This window comes from Berghia stephanieae, chromosome 1, assembly GCF_034508935.2.
Source record: "Berghia stephanieae isolate SIO BIC M18660-M18661 chromosome 1, UCSD_Bste_1.3, whole genome shotgun sequence".
Classification (NCBI taxonomy): Eukaryota; Metazoa; Mollusca; class Gastropoda; order Nudibranchia; family Aeolidiidae; genus Berghia; species Berghia stephanieae.
In genome coordinates this window covers 7,972,843-7,990,859 of record NC_088360.1, presented here as the reverse complement: position 1 = coordinate 7,990,859, position 18,017 = coordinate 7,972,843, and the positions used below count along the sequence as shown (strand labels likewise).

At 37.0% G+C, this 18,017-nt stretch overlaps 2 protein-coding genes and 1 long non-coding RNA gene across 3 annotated transcripts in view; 2 read left to right on the top strand and 1 right to left on the bottom strand.

Annotated features, from left to right (window-relative positions):
* Positions 1-1,566: 1,566 nt before the first annotated feature.
* LOC144967164 (uncharacterized) lies at positions 1,567-10,915 on the top strand. The gene is made up of 4 exons (XR_013644334.1): positions 1,567-1,726; positions 6,041-6,135; positions 6,803-6,855; positions 7,978-10,915. It is a non-coding gene; the product is annotated as an uncharacterized LOC144967164 (long non-coding RNA).
* On the top strand, positions 2,036-3,634 carry LOC144963450 (uncharacterized). The gene is made up of 2 exons (XM_078897534.1): positions 2,036-2,684; positions 2,716-3,634. The coding sequence occupies exons 1-2, from the start codon at positions 2,036-2,038 to the stop codon at positions 3,600-3,602; spliced, it is 1,536 nt and encodes a 511-aa protein (XP_078753660.1). The 3' UTR covers positions 3,603-3,634.
* A 14-nt stretch (positions 10,916-10,929) lies between the features above and the next one.
* Positions 10,930-18,017, bottom strand: part of LOC144967156 (kelch-like protein 15) — a 100,865-nt gene continuing 93,777 nt past the window's right edge. The window contains exons 5-7 of the mRNA XM_078904056.1: positions 14,002-14,123; positions 12,576-12,746; positions 10,930-11,699 (exon numbers count right to left, since the gene is read on the bottom strand). Of these exons, the coding sequence (XP_078760182.1) occupies positions 11,479-11,699; positions 12,576-12,746; positions 14,002-14,123 (514 nt within the window). The 3' untranslated portion in view covers positions 10,930-11,478. The remainder of the gene's footprint in view (positions 11,700-12,575; positions 12,747-14,001; positions 14,124-18,017) is intronic.

Here is an 18,017-nt window from a genome sequence, read left to right as displayed (position 1 = left end):
CACAGCCCCCTCGCCTCCATTCTAATGGTCGAAGATGACCTCCCATTCTGTAATGTCCTGCCCTCTTTTATGTCAAATAAAGTGGTGACACACTACAGTAGCATTAATCCCCGCCCACCTTTGGTTCTTATACCTGTCACAATTTCACCCATGATGACATGTAATCATGAGATTTTGATTGATTTATTGAATTTGCCACTTCTTGGGGTCAAAAATTTGTTGCGATTAACCAAAGTTTGGTACAATTAACCAGTGACTTTTATATATAATTTTTCCGGTTCTTGCAAAATGTTGCAACTAACCGAGTGGACTGTATTAGTACAGTTAATTAGTACTTAATCACTGATCAGTTAATCGCACACTCCGCTTATATGCTACACATACCCGAAAAACTGAATTTTTAAATATAATCGCTCCACTTAATCGCACACCATCTCCACTTAATCCCTACCCATTGATTCCCTCTTGATCAGAGTGACAACCAACAGCCATATGAAATCAATGATGCTGTTCCTGTTCCACACAACTTTTCGGCCAAAGCAATCAATCAATTGGTAACAATCGACAACAAAATACCCATCAGCGATGAACTGACATCTCAGGAACTACTTGGCTCTGAACAGCCACACAAAAGACAATGCCTAGATAATGAAGATGAGGATGAGTCATCGGAATGTGACACACCACCCCTGACAAACACTGAGAAACTTGACATGGTTGACAAACTTTGCCGCTAAATCCAACAACGCTTGATCTACATTGGCGAGATTGGAGACAAGGGTTTATAAACAGCTTGCACAGAATAGAAAGCAATCAACGCTTTGCAATTACTGTTCAATAATGTCACATTATGTTGTCGATAAAACATGGAAAAGGAAGTATTACCAAAAAAACCCCAGCAAAAACAAAACAAAACAAACAACCAAAAAAAAGAAACCAAATTTTAAAAAAACTGAAAACATTCTAATGAGGTCATGTGTTGAACATGAAGGTCCCAAGCTGTAGAAAACTCAGAAGGGAAGGTCCTACAATAATGGCTCATGAAAGCTGGTGCTTAGATGCTATTATTAGCTTCTTCGCTTAATCGCATAATCAACACACTAACCCAAACCCCCAAGGGTGTGCGATTAAGCGGAGTCGACTGTATTATTACTATTATTATTATTATTATTATTATTATTATTATTATTATTATTATTATTATTATTATTATTATTATTCAAAATTAATTTTTAGCGAAACAGTTTTTTTCCGGCAGCATTGCAATTGCCAGAAAAGAACAAATGAAGCAACCAAAAAACAAAAAAAAAACAAAAACAAATGAAGCAACCAATTTTTCTAATCAACGTCAACAACAAATTATGAGAATGTTTATTGTGAACATTATTTTACTAGAACTTGAATTGACAGCCCCACTTGCTAAAGTATTAATTTTCAAACTACTCAAACTGTAACTGGAATGATTTTTTTTTTAATGGTCTTGTATCGTACTTCAAATTTACTTTCAGAAAATCACTGCCAGGTCTAATATTATTATGGCCATTTTTTGTAATATCTGGCAAATTCTTTTTTTTTTTTTAAACATGGCGATATCCACGTATGCAAACCGAAAGTAAACACCAAACAAACTTGAAACATCAATTTTATAATTCATGATCACTCACTAACAAGCCAGAACGAAAGGAATCTTGGTGATCACGTTAATATGGCAACGATAATTGCACAGGTATCACGTAATATGTAGTCATAACTTACTGAACTGAAACTGAATTAGTAGTAGGTCTTCTTAGTACGAGAGCGTGAAAATTACTACAGAACAAAGACCGCCAAACTCAGTGAAATTGTTTCTAAGAAAGAAAGTGAACAAGAACATGAAGAGAAAGATCCAGAAGAGTGCTGTAACCATTTATATAATGAAAATTTGCAATTGAAGGAGGAAATAAAATGTTTGCAAGAGACTATCAAAGAATTTGAAGCTGACACCGTAGGTACATTCGACAAAATTAAAAAGTGCTACACAACTCCATTTAGAGAGATGGTGTACAAATTGCTACAGGAGCATGTAGGTTTGGAACATGTGGGCCCTGTCATTGAAACCGTGCTTGCATTTACAAATAAGAAAGCAGAAAAGTTGCCTAGTGAGAAGACAATTAGGAATATGAACATAGAAAGGCTTAATTTATCGCAGATCCAGATTGGAGAGGAGTTCAGTAAGGAGAAAAACACCACACTTTACAGTGATGAAACGTCTAAATTAGGAGAGAAGTACATAGGTTATCATGCATCTGATGCCTCAAAAAGATTCTGGGTGTTAGGGATACGTGACTTGGTCACTAAATCGGCGGAAGACACACTGAAAACGTTTAAACAAGTCCTACAAGATATTGACGATAAAAAGAGAGACGGTGACACGTCTGAAGTGGCCAAGAAAATTTTGACTAATATTCAAAATACAATGTCAGATCGTGCAGCAACAGAGATGAAATGGCATGAAATGCTAGAAAACTATCGCATAAACATATTGCCTGAAGTGAAGGAGCACTGGAATGAGATGACAGAATTAGAACGTCGACCAGTTGAAAGATTACGAAATTTTTATTGTGGATTACACAGCTATGTCCAGATTGCTGAAACTGCTGGAGCAGCCCTCCTTGAGCTCGAGAGGGATGAACCAGTATCTAATGGTCCACAGATCGTGAAAAAAAAATGAACCAGGCACTGTTCGCCTAATAAGAACAGTGGCAAAAGCTTTTGCATGGGGAGCAGATGAAAAGAATGGGGCATTTGCCGACTTTAGATTATATGATCCTGTACAAAAAAAGCTGCGAGACAATGGAATGTCAGTAATACCGATCGTGCCCTTTCGAGGGAATCGATTTAATATCATCTTTTTCAATGGTGCCTTTGTCTATTTTCTCCATGAAGAGATAACAAGCTTCATTGAAGGCAGGGAAAAACCAAATAAACTTCTGCAAGCTGTCCTTATTGATATCAAGAAATCATTGACGCTTGCAGGTTGTAAAGCCTATGGATTGATCAGTAAGCTGGTGATGGGACCTCTTTGGCGCATCATTGAGAATAATTCTGTACACATTTTGGACATGGGGGATTTTGTAAAAGAAATTATAAACAAATTGGAAACGGCGTCCACGAATATTGATGAATTCTTGAGGGGAAACATGATGTGTTCAACCAGACCAGAGTGGATTGTAAAAAAGGAGTCTGTCTTTCGATGCTTAATTAAAGAAAATGTAAAAGTGGATAGTGATGTCCAAACCATTCTCGGGGTGGTACTTCCAGCAATAACAGCAGTTATAAAAGACCACTACAGTCCCTTATTGATTGGTGATTTTGACAGTGCTGATAGAGAGCAAGCAGAGAGTGTTGTGAAACACAATAAATTTGCAGAACGTGTTTTTGCATACACAGATCAACTGCTGCGCTTCAAACCCAACATCCACCATATCTCGCAGGAAGCGTATATCATGTTCTGTATGAATAAAACTGCAGAGTGGCTTTGTAAGAAGGATCCGGCTGAAAAAGTCGAGAATTGGAGCCCCCAAACTACAGGCACTGTACAGGCAACGAAGGAAGCAGATTAAAGAAGAAAGGGCTGAGAATCAGAGGAAAAAGAGAAAGGATGAGGAGACAAGGAGGGGAAAACAAATGAAAGAAAGAGAGATGATTTTCAAGGATATTTTGTATTTTGGACTGTACCAACATGAGCATCAGTTAGAAGAAGTAAAGAACATTAGCGGGGTGGGGGAAAAGTCTGAGGCATTGAAGGCACAGCTTAGGTTCAGGGAAAAAATTTTGCAACAGTATGCAGACCCAAAATTCTTTAGATTTTCTGAAAACGATGCAATTACTGGAAAAAGAAGGGTTCTAATATGGCAAGAGTTAAAAGAAAATTGCAAACACCTCATTCAACACGCCCATCAAGTTCCATCATCACCAGACGAAACATTAAAGGCATCTTTTTTAATTGGGCGCCAAATCATCCATAAATTAGTGGAGAAAAATGATGAGCAGGATGAAAATGAAGATGGCAATCTCAAAGAGTATGTTGCAACAATTATTTCATCCGTACCCGGGTATCCAGCCTGGTTTAATCTGAAGTACCAGGGTTCGGATGATATTTACGTTGAGAAACTACAAGAAGAGATGGAGAAAGGAAATGTCTTGTTGAAAGAAAATTAAATACTGTATTGTAAGTGATACTTAATAATCAACCTGTTTAATACTTAACACCTTTCAAAAGGTATATAATAGTATTACCATTCTTTATTCATTAGGATTTATATGCTAAACAGTAGTTTATTCGTCGAACATCAAAATCGGCAGGTTGACTTCAAAAGTATGCCACATGTCCTGGCCGACAGTTTCTTTAATAATAGGAATATTTTCAATCTGTTTACAGTTCTGAATAGAGCTAAAGAAGACCTTTCCATACATATATGACAATCTGCTATACTGTTAATATAAAATTTTGACCTCCGGTCGCTAATTGTATGGACGGTCTCCTAGATAGTATCTATCTAGTTGTAAACAGTTACTCTAGTGTATCAAATAGATAAGGGGAGGAGAAGGAGGTAGTAATAGTATTAGTAATAGAAGGGGTGTATGTGTGCGCATTGGCACACTTTAATATCGGGGGGGGGGGGGGGGGGTCTCTTTGAATTTGGCCAATCCATAAAGTGAAGGCGGTTGGGGGGGGGGGGGTGCGCCTTATGGGTGTTTTCCGTTACCCCCCTCCCTCTTCTATTCCGACCCCCCTGCTATTTAGGTTTGACCAAAATGCACACACATACCCTCCCTTCTATTACTATTACTATTGCTACCCCAACCCACTCCCCTTCGTTTTTGTGTTGTTTCCCCTTTGAGTGAATTCATGAAGGAGAATATTCTTCCATCTACTCAGAGCAGTAATTTTGGTAGAACAGACTTTGCTAAAAGAGTGTAAGATCAGTACCCTGTCTAAAGCATCACCGTGTCAAAACAGTATTAGTATTATATCGGGATGAATTGGACATTTAAAAGGGAATTTAGAACCAAATTGTAAAGAAAAATGAATTTTATGTTGTTTTTTTTTTTTTTCAATGTATGAAATTGTATTCATTCTCCATCTAAACGATTAGAAACTAAGCTCTAGTTCATTCCAACATGATCCTGCTTTGACACAGAGGGTCACATTTTACAAAGCTGCAACCACAAAACTACAATAATGATTTTGCCTCTTCATTAAATTAAAACAAATTGATGAAAAACATTGACCGATAAATGATAACAGATAAGAAATTCAGTCATTCATTCAGGCTACAATTCAATATTATTTGCTCAGCAACAAATCCATTATTGTCATATTAGTGAATTGATAGAGTGATTGACCTCAGCCTTAGTTAAAAATACCTGACTTTCATCCAATTAGGAATAAATTTGGTAGATCAAAGTTGGGTCTGCAAGATAGTGGTTTGCTATATAGATCAGTACACTGTTATCCAAAGGGCAGTAATTGTAACTGAACTGTCTCTAACTTCAACACTGCAGAAACCGAGATAAAATTGGTGTTATGTTTCATTCCATAAAATACTTAACTTACAGAAAAGTGACCTGTCTAGTATCAAAAAGGCTTCCGTTCAGGATTCTAAAAAAGAAAAATATTCTTCATCTACTCAGAGCTTTAACTTGGTAGAACAGACTTTGCTATGGGTCTAAGATCAGTGTGCTGTCTAAAGGGCATCAATCAGTTGTCACTGTTCCTCTATTTTACACTACAGAAAACAGATAAATTCCTGTTCCATTGGTTTAATGTATGCACATTGATGTTTCAAATATAATGCTTCTATGTAGTCTATATTTTCCTTTACTAGCTGGTGTTTTCTAGCTAACAGAAGAAAATTGACTATTACTGTCACATTCATTAACACTCCTTGAAAAATTGCTGATAATGAAAAAAGTAATAGATCTCGTATTACGGTCCTATCCAACATTTAAAGACAATTGCATCAGTTTTATGTTTTCATTAATTTATTTTTTTCAGATTGAAGATATTGAAAAGATGATCGAAAGATGTGAAAAGAGGATTGATGAGCTGGAAAGAAAAGACAGGTTGACAGATATGTCAGATGAACAATGGTGAGATTTTAATTGAGGCATGGCATTTACAAATAAAAGAATTCATGTTTTTATTCAATCTCTTAGATATCACTTCCCACCACAAGATGTATTTAATGATACGCTAATCCATGTCTTGCACAAACAAAATGGAGAGGGGAACTGGGGAAACCCCTCTCAGACACATAATGGACGGTGCCCCTGTTTTGAGACTAAATAAGTCCTGGCACCCTTGTACTTGGCTTCCCTGACTTCAGAAAGGGTTGCAAATACGAGACGGAAGTCGACTTGGACGATGTCAGTCCCTCATGGGGATTGGGAGGTAGACTCCTTGAAACTGGGAGAGAAGTTGCTAGGCTTCTGTACTAGCAAGAGGAGACATTGGGTTATGGCAAATTGCTGAGGTCGAAAACTTGCCTAACTTCATCAGTTGGGACTTTCCATCTGTCCCACATGTATGTAGACACTGTGAGCTAGAACCTGAAACCCCAGAGCATCAATTTGAGCATTGTGTTGTGACAAGGTTACCGGGCAGGTTCGCGATTGTACAATAACGCGGCAACAATTTCACTGGCCATCATAATATAATAGTTAAAGACCATTAGAAGTTGCTACACAAACAATAAAATGAGACTAATTTCAGTCTTTTGAAATTGTATATTTGCTTATTGATTTATCTCTATTTCAGGCAAGAATTAAAGAGTGAAAAGAAGCAGCTTGAGAAACAAGTAAAGAAATACAGTAAGTACTATTTAATTTTCTTTTTAATTTCATAAAATTTGAAAGTATATTATTTGGGAGACATATACTGCTTTACACTAGGGAAAGATTATGTCAGAGAAAAAGTATACTTGCTTTCAAAATCGAAATTTTAATTTATAGCTTCACTACCATACTTATTCATTCTTCTTATCTCTTGGCTATGAATGCATTTATTCTTTTATTCAATATTTAATATGTTGAATAAGGAAATGAAAATCTTTCTGCCTGATAACTTCCAGCGTAATCATTGTTGTCATCATTATCACTTTTACTACCACCATAGATCTACAACGACATGGTCAAGTCCAATTCGTTTTCCCTATATCATTATTAATTAAAACATTCACCAGAATGACTTATATTTTCGTAAAAACCCAATATAGAACATCAATATGGTAGTTATCATCAACTTCAAGGTGAAAATTCTGATGCAATGAAAATGCTTGCTTTCTGACCAATGAAATCCCGCACTCATATCCAATGAAATCACTTGACTGGCTGCCCAATGAGATATAGTCCCCTCTGGGCCTGCTAATGGAGGCTCGTTCTGTAGTTTAGGCAAAGTGAAACAAAAGTAGTGGATATCGAGAGACTATTGACTTAGGACAGAGATAAGGAGCAAGTCATATTATCCATGCTTTACTAAGAGAAAAAGAAAAACAAAACTCATTTTTCTCAATTTTTCCATAAAAAGATATTTACTATAAATGGATGATATCAAGAGCAAGTGGGCTACACTATAATTTTTCAAAACTCGGAATGTTCAGTTTCTCTTACTTAAAAAAAAAATGTTAAGTCAAGTTTCGTCCAGCACACAATATCAGTCTTTTATGTTAATCCTTTTTTTCTTAAAAAAAAAGAAAGAATGCTGTTGAAATTAAAGTAATAGTAAAAAGTATATCCATGTAACTTTGTCAAAACCTTTTTTATTTTGTCCACTTATCTTGAAACCGACCAAATTTCTTACCAGTCACTGGATCAATTTAGAGTTCAGTGGAATTTTTGTTTTGCACTTTAAAATCTTTACAGTTTGATTATTTTAGCTTACAATATTTTCTTTTTATGTTTTTATTTAATTAATTCTGATTTGATCTTTTTCAGGAAGTGAATTGAGGGGACTTCGATGGCAGAACTGGAAAAGTATGATTACGTCTGTTTGCATATTTGGACTTATGTACTTTGTTTACCTCATATTCTTTGACTCTGATTCTTCTATTGATTCATGACCAAAGTTTGTCCTGTAAAAATAAATAAAGGCTCTTTTGATCGGCTGTTATTGTTACACATTACATATTTGTATTATGCAGATCTGGCTACTTGAAATGTTTAAAATTGGCAGTTTTCAAGGGATATAAAAATAATCACTTTTACTAATTTCATAAACTAACAACTTCACCCTCAGCACGATTAATTAACCCTTTCCTGCCTAATGCAACCATTAGCGGCTGCACTGATTTACTTCAGTGGATGCCTATTGTGGCTGGATGCGACCATGCTTTCAATGCCTGATGCGACCCAATGAATCTTTTTACCATAGATACCATTAAAACATATAACATGGGAAAGTTTTTTTACAATGGAACTGCACTTGATACTGTATCAGAAAACGGAAGTAGAACTTTCCTATGCTGATGTAAATATAATAGTATCTGCTCTTTTTCCTGGTTTATCTTAACAGCAACTGAAGAAAATGAAAGTATTTCTTGTGAATTTTTATGAAGTTGCCACAACAATAGCTTTTGGATACCTTCAATCTCTTGTAATATATCCTGAATTGGATTGAAACGATGAATCGGATTTTGAGATAGAACACATACCGTGGTGATGTGGTTGACAGTGAGGACGCTGGTGTAAGTGTGATAGTTGGAGTCAGCCTAGTTCTTATGCAAGTACTAATGAAGAGTGGTCAGACATTCTAAGCAGTATGGTAGAACCGTTCACCCATTTAAAAACATACCTTTTCAACAAGTTCTACGTATCAAGAGTATATTTTCATATTGAAGTACACTAGTCCTGACATACCATACCAGGATGATTTTTAAAAAAAATTATCAGAATCTTTGCAAAAAGATTTATTCCCCTTGTTTTGCTTAGGCATCGGGCCATATTGACTGAGGAAGTGTCGATGCATCCATCATAATGTAAGCTTGGACAAAAAAAAAAAACGAGGGTTAAATGGTGCTTCAAAGTGTTGAATATAATGTGCTTATGACTGAACTTTCTGTTTAAAAAAAATTTTTTTTTAATTTGGATAAGGATGTCCATTCAGTTCTTCATTTGGATTTACAATTCGTAGTTCTACATGTCTTGGACCTTTTACAAAAAAAACCAAACCATTTTTGTAATAGTGGGCAAGTCGAAAAATGCTTTGTAATAAAATGATATTTGTGACCAACAGTCTCAATCTGGGTGATTCTAGTCTCAATCTGGGATTATACTGGTGAACCTAGTGCTGACAATTGAAATGTAAAATCTAAATTACAAATTAGATCAAATCAAAGGCTTTCAGTCCTTGGAAAGAGTGTAGGTTTTAAATTTCATAATTTAATCAAATTCTCTTTATCAGGTCTATCTCAACATAATCGATACCATATTGATATGATGGGTCATATTGTGGACCTTTCCTTTGTCAATAATTGAAAGATTGTGAGAGTTCTTTTGTACTGCTGATTGGGCCTATCCCACTATTCTATACCCATGTTGTCTCATTCTATACGGCTAGCTGCTGTTGTATGGGAATCACTTGTCATTGGTGAGATAGATATTAGTTATGCATTTTTATGTGAGAGGTGATGTTTTTTGTTTGTTTTGTTTTTGGGGGATTTTGGGGTTTTATTTTTGTTGGGGAGGGGGGGGGGGGGAGTTAATCTTATCTATTTCTATCAATGTGTACTTGAAACTATTTGAGCGTCACCTTTTGTTCACAGTAGGTACAGTCTTGTCACAGTCTGTTCAATACTTTAGAGGACTGAGCATAATGATAGACTGCTGCCGGGGCCGACATCTATTTTTTTTTCCTTTGTCTTACTTTTTCTCCAATTCATTTGGCTCAACATTATGGGAACCGATGATTGGATTAAAAAAAGAACACCAAAGTCCATTGTTTGCATTAATTTTAATATATTATTATCATTTGGAACATGAGGGTAACAATATATATGTCAGATATCCACTGTTTTTTTAAGATCAACTTTCATAGAAAGATATTAAATAAGGGATTGTGGTATCTCATGTCTTTGCTTAACAGTTTTCTGAATTGTTTGAAGAACAAGTGGTGAAAATGATACATTCCCTATTGCTTGTCAGGTCCTTTTTAAAAGTTCTGATCAAAGACTTTGGAAGTAAAGAATAACAAATAGAAAATTCAATGATCAAGTCTGTGATCATTACGAAAGAACGGATAGGATTGCTGGTTCTAGATGGTGCTAAAATAGATTATCATGCACTAGTATGCTATCAAAATAAAGTCCAAGATTTGGAGCTTTTCTTATTCTTATTATTCTATGTATTTGTTGAGATTCAATTTGTGCTAATGATATGATCTGTTGCAAATATTAATGATTTCATTTTCATTCCCAATAATTGTCAAAATGGCTCTCATGGCTGACTGAGGTCTTTATCTTTAAGGATAGATGGACATTTGTATTAAACTATAATTTTATGGGCATTATAAAGTTAATATTTTCCATGAGCTGCATTGCTATATTCAGGAAAAATTTTTTGTGATATTATTATTTTGTGAAACCTTCAATAGCGGGAATCGTAAGATTGGAAGAGGATGAGAGACGATCTCAGTCAGATATAGGAATAGGGAGGTGGAGAGGAGAAGTGAATGAATGGACGATTGGATTAACTTTGTTTGGATGAACAGACTCTTTTCTTCTGAATAACCTCTCTGTGTAAGTGATATAAAGCCATGAATTTATCAATTTTATGTATTCATTCAATGTTTTTCTGTTTGGATCCAAGATAATGTTCCATTAAATGGAATAAAAGATAATATTGATATGAATAAAATGAAGGAGATATAATTTGTCTATATATGATTTAGTATTTTCTTCTTTTTTCTTTTGGTGATAGTATACATATTTTTATCATCAAGATCTCTCTCTCTCTCTCTCTCTCTCTCTCTCTCTCTCTCTCTCTCTCTCTCTCTCTCTTTCTCTCTTCATTCATTCTCTCTCTCTTTCTCTCTTCATTCATTCTCTCTCTCTCTCTCTCTCTCTCTCTCTCTCTCTCTCTCTCTCTCTCTCTCTCTCTCTCTCTCTCTCTCTCTTTTCATTGTCACTCTTGTTCTCTTTCTGTCTCTCTGTCTCTCTCTATCTCTCTCTCTCTCTCTCTCTCTCTCTCTCTTCATTGTCACTCTTGCTCTCTTTCTGTCTCTATCTCATTATCTTTTCTTATATATTTCTCTTCCCTCATTCCGTTTAGTACAAAAAGTATGGTCTCCTTAAGAAGAGGTACTAAGTACTAGGGACTATCGAATATGTAGAAACTTCTCTACATTTGGGCAACTTTCATAGTCGCCATTTTCATTTTATCAAATTGATATGAATATACATCATAATTTTATGGTGCTTGCAAACTTTTCAATGACGCAATCTACCACATAATCCAACGGTCGTAGATAAATCGATCCACGAAACAAAAGTCTTTGTTGGTGACTGGAATTTGAAGGAGGACGCCATCCAAATTGCAGAAGTGACCTTCCGGAAGTGCAAACGCCTCCCTCCAGCGCCTCCTGTGCATGTCGTAGTAGCTAACCATTTTCACATTGGTTCCTTTGTTGTAGCTGAGGCCTCCAATGACCCAAATATTACGACCTAATCAAAGGAAAAATTGTATATAAAACAGTTTGGAAATAATGATTAATTCTCTTTTACTTTTAAAAATTAGGCTTGTAATTGTAACCCGTGGTGATGACAGTATGTTACTGTTATTGTCTTTTTACCAATGTAAGTGACATTTAGTTCGATTGATCACATACCGGATGGTGTATACAAGGGGCTACGGATAATCCAAGATAGAGCATTTGTCTCACAGATAAAGGGACAGATATCGATTTGTTGTTTGTTTTTTTCTGTCCAATCAGTTATGATTAGGTAGCTTGGGCTGTTAGATCTGATGGAAAGCATTTTGCTGTGGACTGCTCTATCCAGAATGGCAGCCAAAATTATTACCATCTATATAATTATAACGTTACAGTAACAGGGATAAACTCCGGTCTTATGGGCATTATGACTCTGGATGTCTACTTTCTTGTAGAATATCCTTTGGCGCCAGGCATTTATAGCATCATCTCAGGACTTAGGTGACCCCGTGTTATGTTTAATAATTACAGAAAACTTCTCATCAAAGGGATTAACCGTAAGCTTTTACATGTCCACTAAATTATGTGTTGGGCTTTGGTCCCTAGCCAACGGAATTTTAACGTGAAGGACAGACATGATTCCCAACAGGCACTATTACAATTTTGATTTTCCAGCAGAGAAAACGCTTTTACCAGCCATATACTCATTTTACACATGAGCACTGTGGAGTATTGTGGGTAAAGATCTTTTTCCAAGGACTGCGTCGCCTAGCGAAACTCGAGACACATATACTTACAGACCAGAACCCTAGTGTCATACCTCTAGACCACAAAGCGAAAAAAAAAAAAGGGGGGGGGGGGGTCAATTTTAGATAATAATTGTACACACCTAAAGGCATGACGGCGGCATTACTTCTAGGATGTGGCATATTGGGGTGATCATTGTCCCAGTAAGGCTTCAAACCCCCAAAAGCCTTTTCTGGGTCCACTCCGTGAATGTTGAAGTGACATACTGCACCTTCGTCTTTCTCAGAAAATGTCTCTTGGTCGAAGCCTCTCCCTAAAAAAAATATCAAGAATAATAGGAACTACTCACGAGAGTTATGAAGCACATATGGTACGATATAAAATGCAATACAACCACAATGAAAATGCAGCAAGTTGCGCAAACGAAATTTTCCAGTCGTCTCTATGGTTGACGTTGGATTTAGAAAAAAAAATATAGATAGTGGCGGCAATGACGATGATGATAATGATAATAGCGGTGGCAACTTTAGCTGTGATAGTAAAAGTAGTAGTAGTAAAGTAGTTTTTAATGCCAGAAATACTTTAGATCCAACAGGCCAGTGCCGGGAATATTGGCTCTGAGTGAACTTATAGGTTCTTCACTGGTCTGTAGCCTATTTTCTTCTCTCTGGGTGGGGATCCTGACCTCCCATAGTGGGCAGGGAGGTACATGCTGTGTCTTCTATCCCCCCCCCCCATACCCGTTTTCCAATTGTTTCCTGTCATTGTCTTGGAATGAGATTACTTAGTTTTGTCCTGGTCTTTGCCGGAGTTCCTTGGCTGGGAGGGAAACAGTCAAATGTATAGTTATAGTTTTGGGAGATGATATTTTTTTTCCTTGTAAATCATCTCTCTGTTATGCATTGTGTTATGTTTAGTTTACATATTATATTATAGGATTGGTAAACATTTGAGTGTATTCCTCTTAGTTGGGACCTGTGCTTGTGTCTGGATGAGACATTTAGTGATCTCAAACTAAGTACTTTGATAGTGTGCTCTTGGAATCTACATCTGTTCCCTATTTGAACCAATTCCCCTTTGTCTTACCTTTTCTTTTGTGCTCTAATTGTAATTCTAGAACTTTTTACTATCCCATTTTCTTCTTTTTTACTGGCGCTGATATGACCTTAATGTGTTGCAAGCGCCGTAAAACCCTTAAAAACAAACAAAACATATTTTCTTCTCTTAATTTGCTTGCCGAATTTTGGTCACTTGGTGTGCAATAATTTAGGATTTTACTCGTCTGGTCTTTTCAACTGTGTTGAAAATAGATGTGTCTTAACATGGGTCAAATCACTTTCCTGGATTAAAGGACATGTGCCATTTACTCTCCCATAAGGCCAATGTTGTCTAGCTCTTTTTGGTCTATTTGATCTAAGGAGCATGTCATTTTGTTGTGACAAGTTAACAGTATCGTGAGTACTCTGGAGCTTTATGCCAGGTTGAGCGGCATCAAATTCATACCGACATAAAACCAGGTTGACGCGATGGGTCACATGTCACCACACCAGTGAATTCTTTTTACTCACCAGACAGAATAAGTATCTTGCTGCTACCAACAGGAATCATGTTGTGTTTTTCCCTCTCGTGTGGCATGAGTACTCTCCCTTCATCTATCTCTCTCCATAGACCATCCTCGGGATTGTAGTACCTGGAGGTGATAAACAACCAATATAATACAGCTGAGATTCTGTTTTGATCTGAAACACTATTGTATAAACACAAACCTTAAGTACTTTCCCTACGTCTTATCTGTCACCACAGCCAAATTCTGAAACACTGTACAACGAGGTGTCACTACTCTTTTCTTCGTCTACCTAATGTTATAGACCGTCGTTGGGGTTGTTATATTACCCGAAAGTGAAAACATACATTGTTTATTATTGGTAAAAAAAAAAATAAATTAAAAAAGATCTCAATCAGAAGATGGATTTCAATGGATATGCACATAATATAATTTGCTAAAGTCCATTTCAATTTAGACAACTACTCTGCCGTGCACTCAGAAAACATGTTTCTTTTTCCATTGTGCGGTTATGTTGTCTTGTGGGATGGCACTCGCTTTCGGATCTGAAGGTCCTGGGTTTGAGCCTCGCTCGGCGCATAGTTGAGTCCTCTTTTTTCACCGTATTCGGGCGCGAAATGAGTACCTGACCGTTAACAGCATCGCCTCTATCGAAAAAAAAAGTGTAATATCACCTAACAAGCGTCATGTCTCGTTCTACTCGTTAAGTGTTGCTGTTGGTCAGGGACCCTTTGTAAAGCGCCTTGGGCACGTTTAGTGGATATTGCTCTATATAAAAACTCATTAAAAAAATTAATTCGACCAAAATATTTTGTACGTTGTCATGAAGTTCGCAAATGAATAAATAAATAATATAGATAAATGCACGACCTTACATGTCAAACTATTGGGACAGCTTGGAATTCGTTTTCTCGTATCTCGTCTGTTCTTTTCTCTCGTAAGGGAATATGATGAAATAATTTTCTATCTTCTAAAGCATTGTTAAGATTTAAAAAAAAATTCAACCAGGCAGTCGGGATATCAAGCTTCCTTATATAATATCCCTGAGTCTAGTTGATAGCCAGCCATTCGACTTACGCTTTTCGATACGGTCAAAGGGTTCTACTTTGATACAAATGCGTTCGGGACGTTGGGAAATAATTTGTCGTTACGTATAAGGAATTGTCTGTGAATTACACCATTGAGTGTTCATCGTTAAGCTGGACATTACTGAGATTGGTGGTATAGTATTGGGTCATATGGTGGTGTATTTTTTCTTTTTATTATGTTATGTAAGGAACAATTTGTCCGGCAAACATTGCTCTGTTGGACATTTACAACAACGAGAAGAAGAAGAAGAAGAAGAAGAAGAAGAAGAAGAAGAAGAAGAAGAAGAAGGAGGAGGAGGAGGAGGAGGAGGGGGAGGAGGAGAAGGAGGAGGAGGAGCAGGAGGAGAAGGAGGAGAAGGAGGAGGAGAAGAAGAAGTAGTAGTAAAGAAGAAAAATAGTTGTGGTATAATAGGGGAAGGAGGAGGAGGAGGAGGAGGAGCAGAAGAAGAAGAAAAAGAAGAAGAAGAAGAAGAAGCGGAAGAAGAAGAAGAAGAAGAAGAAGAAGAAGAAGAAGAAGAAGAAGAAGAAGAAGAAGAAGAAATAATAATTGTGCCATAATAGGAGAAGGAGGGGGAGGAGAAGGATGATGGTGATGATGATGATGATGATGAGGAGGAGGAGGAGGAGGAGGGGGAGGAGGAGGAGGAGGAGAAGAAGAAGGAAGAAGAAGAAGAAGAAGAAGAAGAAGAAGAAGAAGAAGAAGAAGAAGAAGAAGAAGAAGAAGAAGAAGAAGAAGAAGAAGAAGGAAACAGCAATATTAGTCATTTGTATTTTTTTCTATAAACAATACAATATTAGACAGAAATAAACTTTGACCGGTTGTCTGACAAAAACTGCCCTCTCTGTAACTTAATGTCTTACTGTAAATGTGTCCTGAACGCAGTGTTGGAGGAAATTAAAACGGAAACGGTCATCATTTATTCACCACGGGAGGAGTATAATTTGCTGTACCAAGAAAACATGGGAAAGAATCTTTCCTGGACAGGTAGATGATGCAAAATTTGTTAGTTATCGGTCGAAAGTTTAGAAGGTCCTAAGTTCGACTTTCGATGGGGAATTAGGCAAGATTTCTAAATCTTGTAAATAAGATAAATAAAGATGCATTGTTTTCAATTTACATTTTCTCTGCTTGAATAATTACATCGTCTTATTTTTTAATGATCCCTTACGGTATAGCCATTTCAATACTGCACAAAGTATGCTAACCAGCCGAAATATTGGGCCGTCCTGATTCGGATTCATTTCACCTTATTTTGACGCAGATGATCTGAAAAGACGAGTTACAATGTAGTCTAACTTTATGCCTCACTGATTAAAACATAGCGATAAATTATGCTCACGAAATGGAAGACTAGCTGTGGCTATGGGTATGGACTATTGCTTTGATCTATCTCGAGGTTTTTCTCTCCTCGTATCCTTTCTTCAGCATCTCTTTTTTTCTTCTCATGGGTTTTCCAGGTCAGCGCCGTGTGATTTTGTTGGATGATGTATTCAATCCGAAATTCAGAGGTTGAAATTTTGGAGAGAATTTCTAAAAATCGGAGGGCTTTTGGGGCGCTTGGAAGTCAAGGAGGATACATATCAAAACAAAAATCAGATTTTAAAAATCCAACATGCTCTTTATGTTGCCACATGGTAATGGAATACGTAAACTGTCAAAGAACATCTGTACAAAGCTTGAAACGTTCCAAAACAAATACTTTAGGAAGATACTGAGCATATCCTGGCCAACAACCATCTCAAACAGCAACTTGATGAAGAGTACAGGGCTGGGTCCTGTATCTCTTCTTGTAAAAAGGAGAAGATGGAGGTGGACTGGTCATGTCCTCCGAATGAACCATGATGTTATACCAAGGGCCGTCCTCAGATGGAACACAGAAGAGAGGGATACTCTTTGAGACTTGGAGAAGGACCCTGGAGCGTGACATGAAGACCCAGAATGTGGTCGTGGGGAGAGATGTCAAAGATGGCAGCAAACGGTGATGGTTGGAGATCGACTATGTAGGTCTTCTGTGCAACTGAAACACCAAGAAGATAAGCAAGTAAGTAAACGTATCCATCTATGTTTCTTCTGTCCATGATCTCATCCTTTTAACTTTGAGAGGAAAACAGACCTGATCCAGCAATGTCGTGTAAAAGAGGATAATTATAATTGGCACCCTCACAATACAGCGTTGTTGGCACGGTGGTGGGGCGTCTTGTCTCGTAAAAAATGAAAAAGTCAAGCAGTGTTGATTGTGATTAGTGACCTGATGCAACTCTGGCCCTGCCATCCTGTCTTTTATTTGGTAAGACACTTTACACACATCATGAAATGAAAGGATCACTGATATGACCCATCATCTCTAAACAGTTATTGAGAGATAGCTAGCTAGATATAGATAAAAACATGATGGATTGGGAGAGAGAGAGAGAGAGAGAGAGAGAGAGAGAGAGAGAGAGAGAGCACTGGATTGGTGGGAGTGTGTTAATAATAGAAACCCGAAATAAATGATACATCCAAAAGCTGTAAATTCATTTTAGAATGGAAACGACAATAATATGATTCAGAACGGCCAATGTTTGAATATCAATAAAGCTACACAATATCTTTTAAAGAATAATAAGGGTACATTGCATCCCCATGATAATCATTCTCCATTAAATTGGCTCATGAGAATACAAGATGTCACAATTCTCTTCAGAAAAGCGCCCGCTCGTTCGCTCTATCTCCGTCTTTCCCTCTCATTCTCTCTCAATTTAATTCGCCAAATTATTGTTGACATGATTTAACCCTTTCATTCTGTCGTCCCCATTTCTCCGATTCTCACATTTCCTTCTCATTTACCAGAATGAGTCAGATTTCGCCCAAACTCGATTGGCTTTAAGTCTTCTTTCAACCGCGGGCAAAAAGCACGGGTGGAATTAATTAAGGAAGCCAAGTGAGGATCTC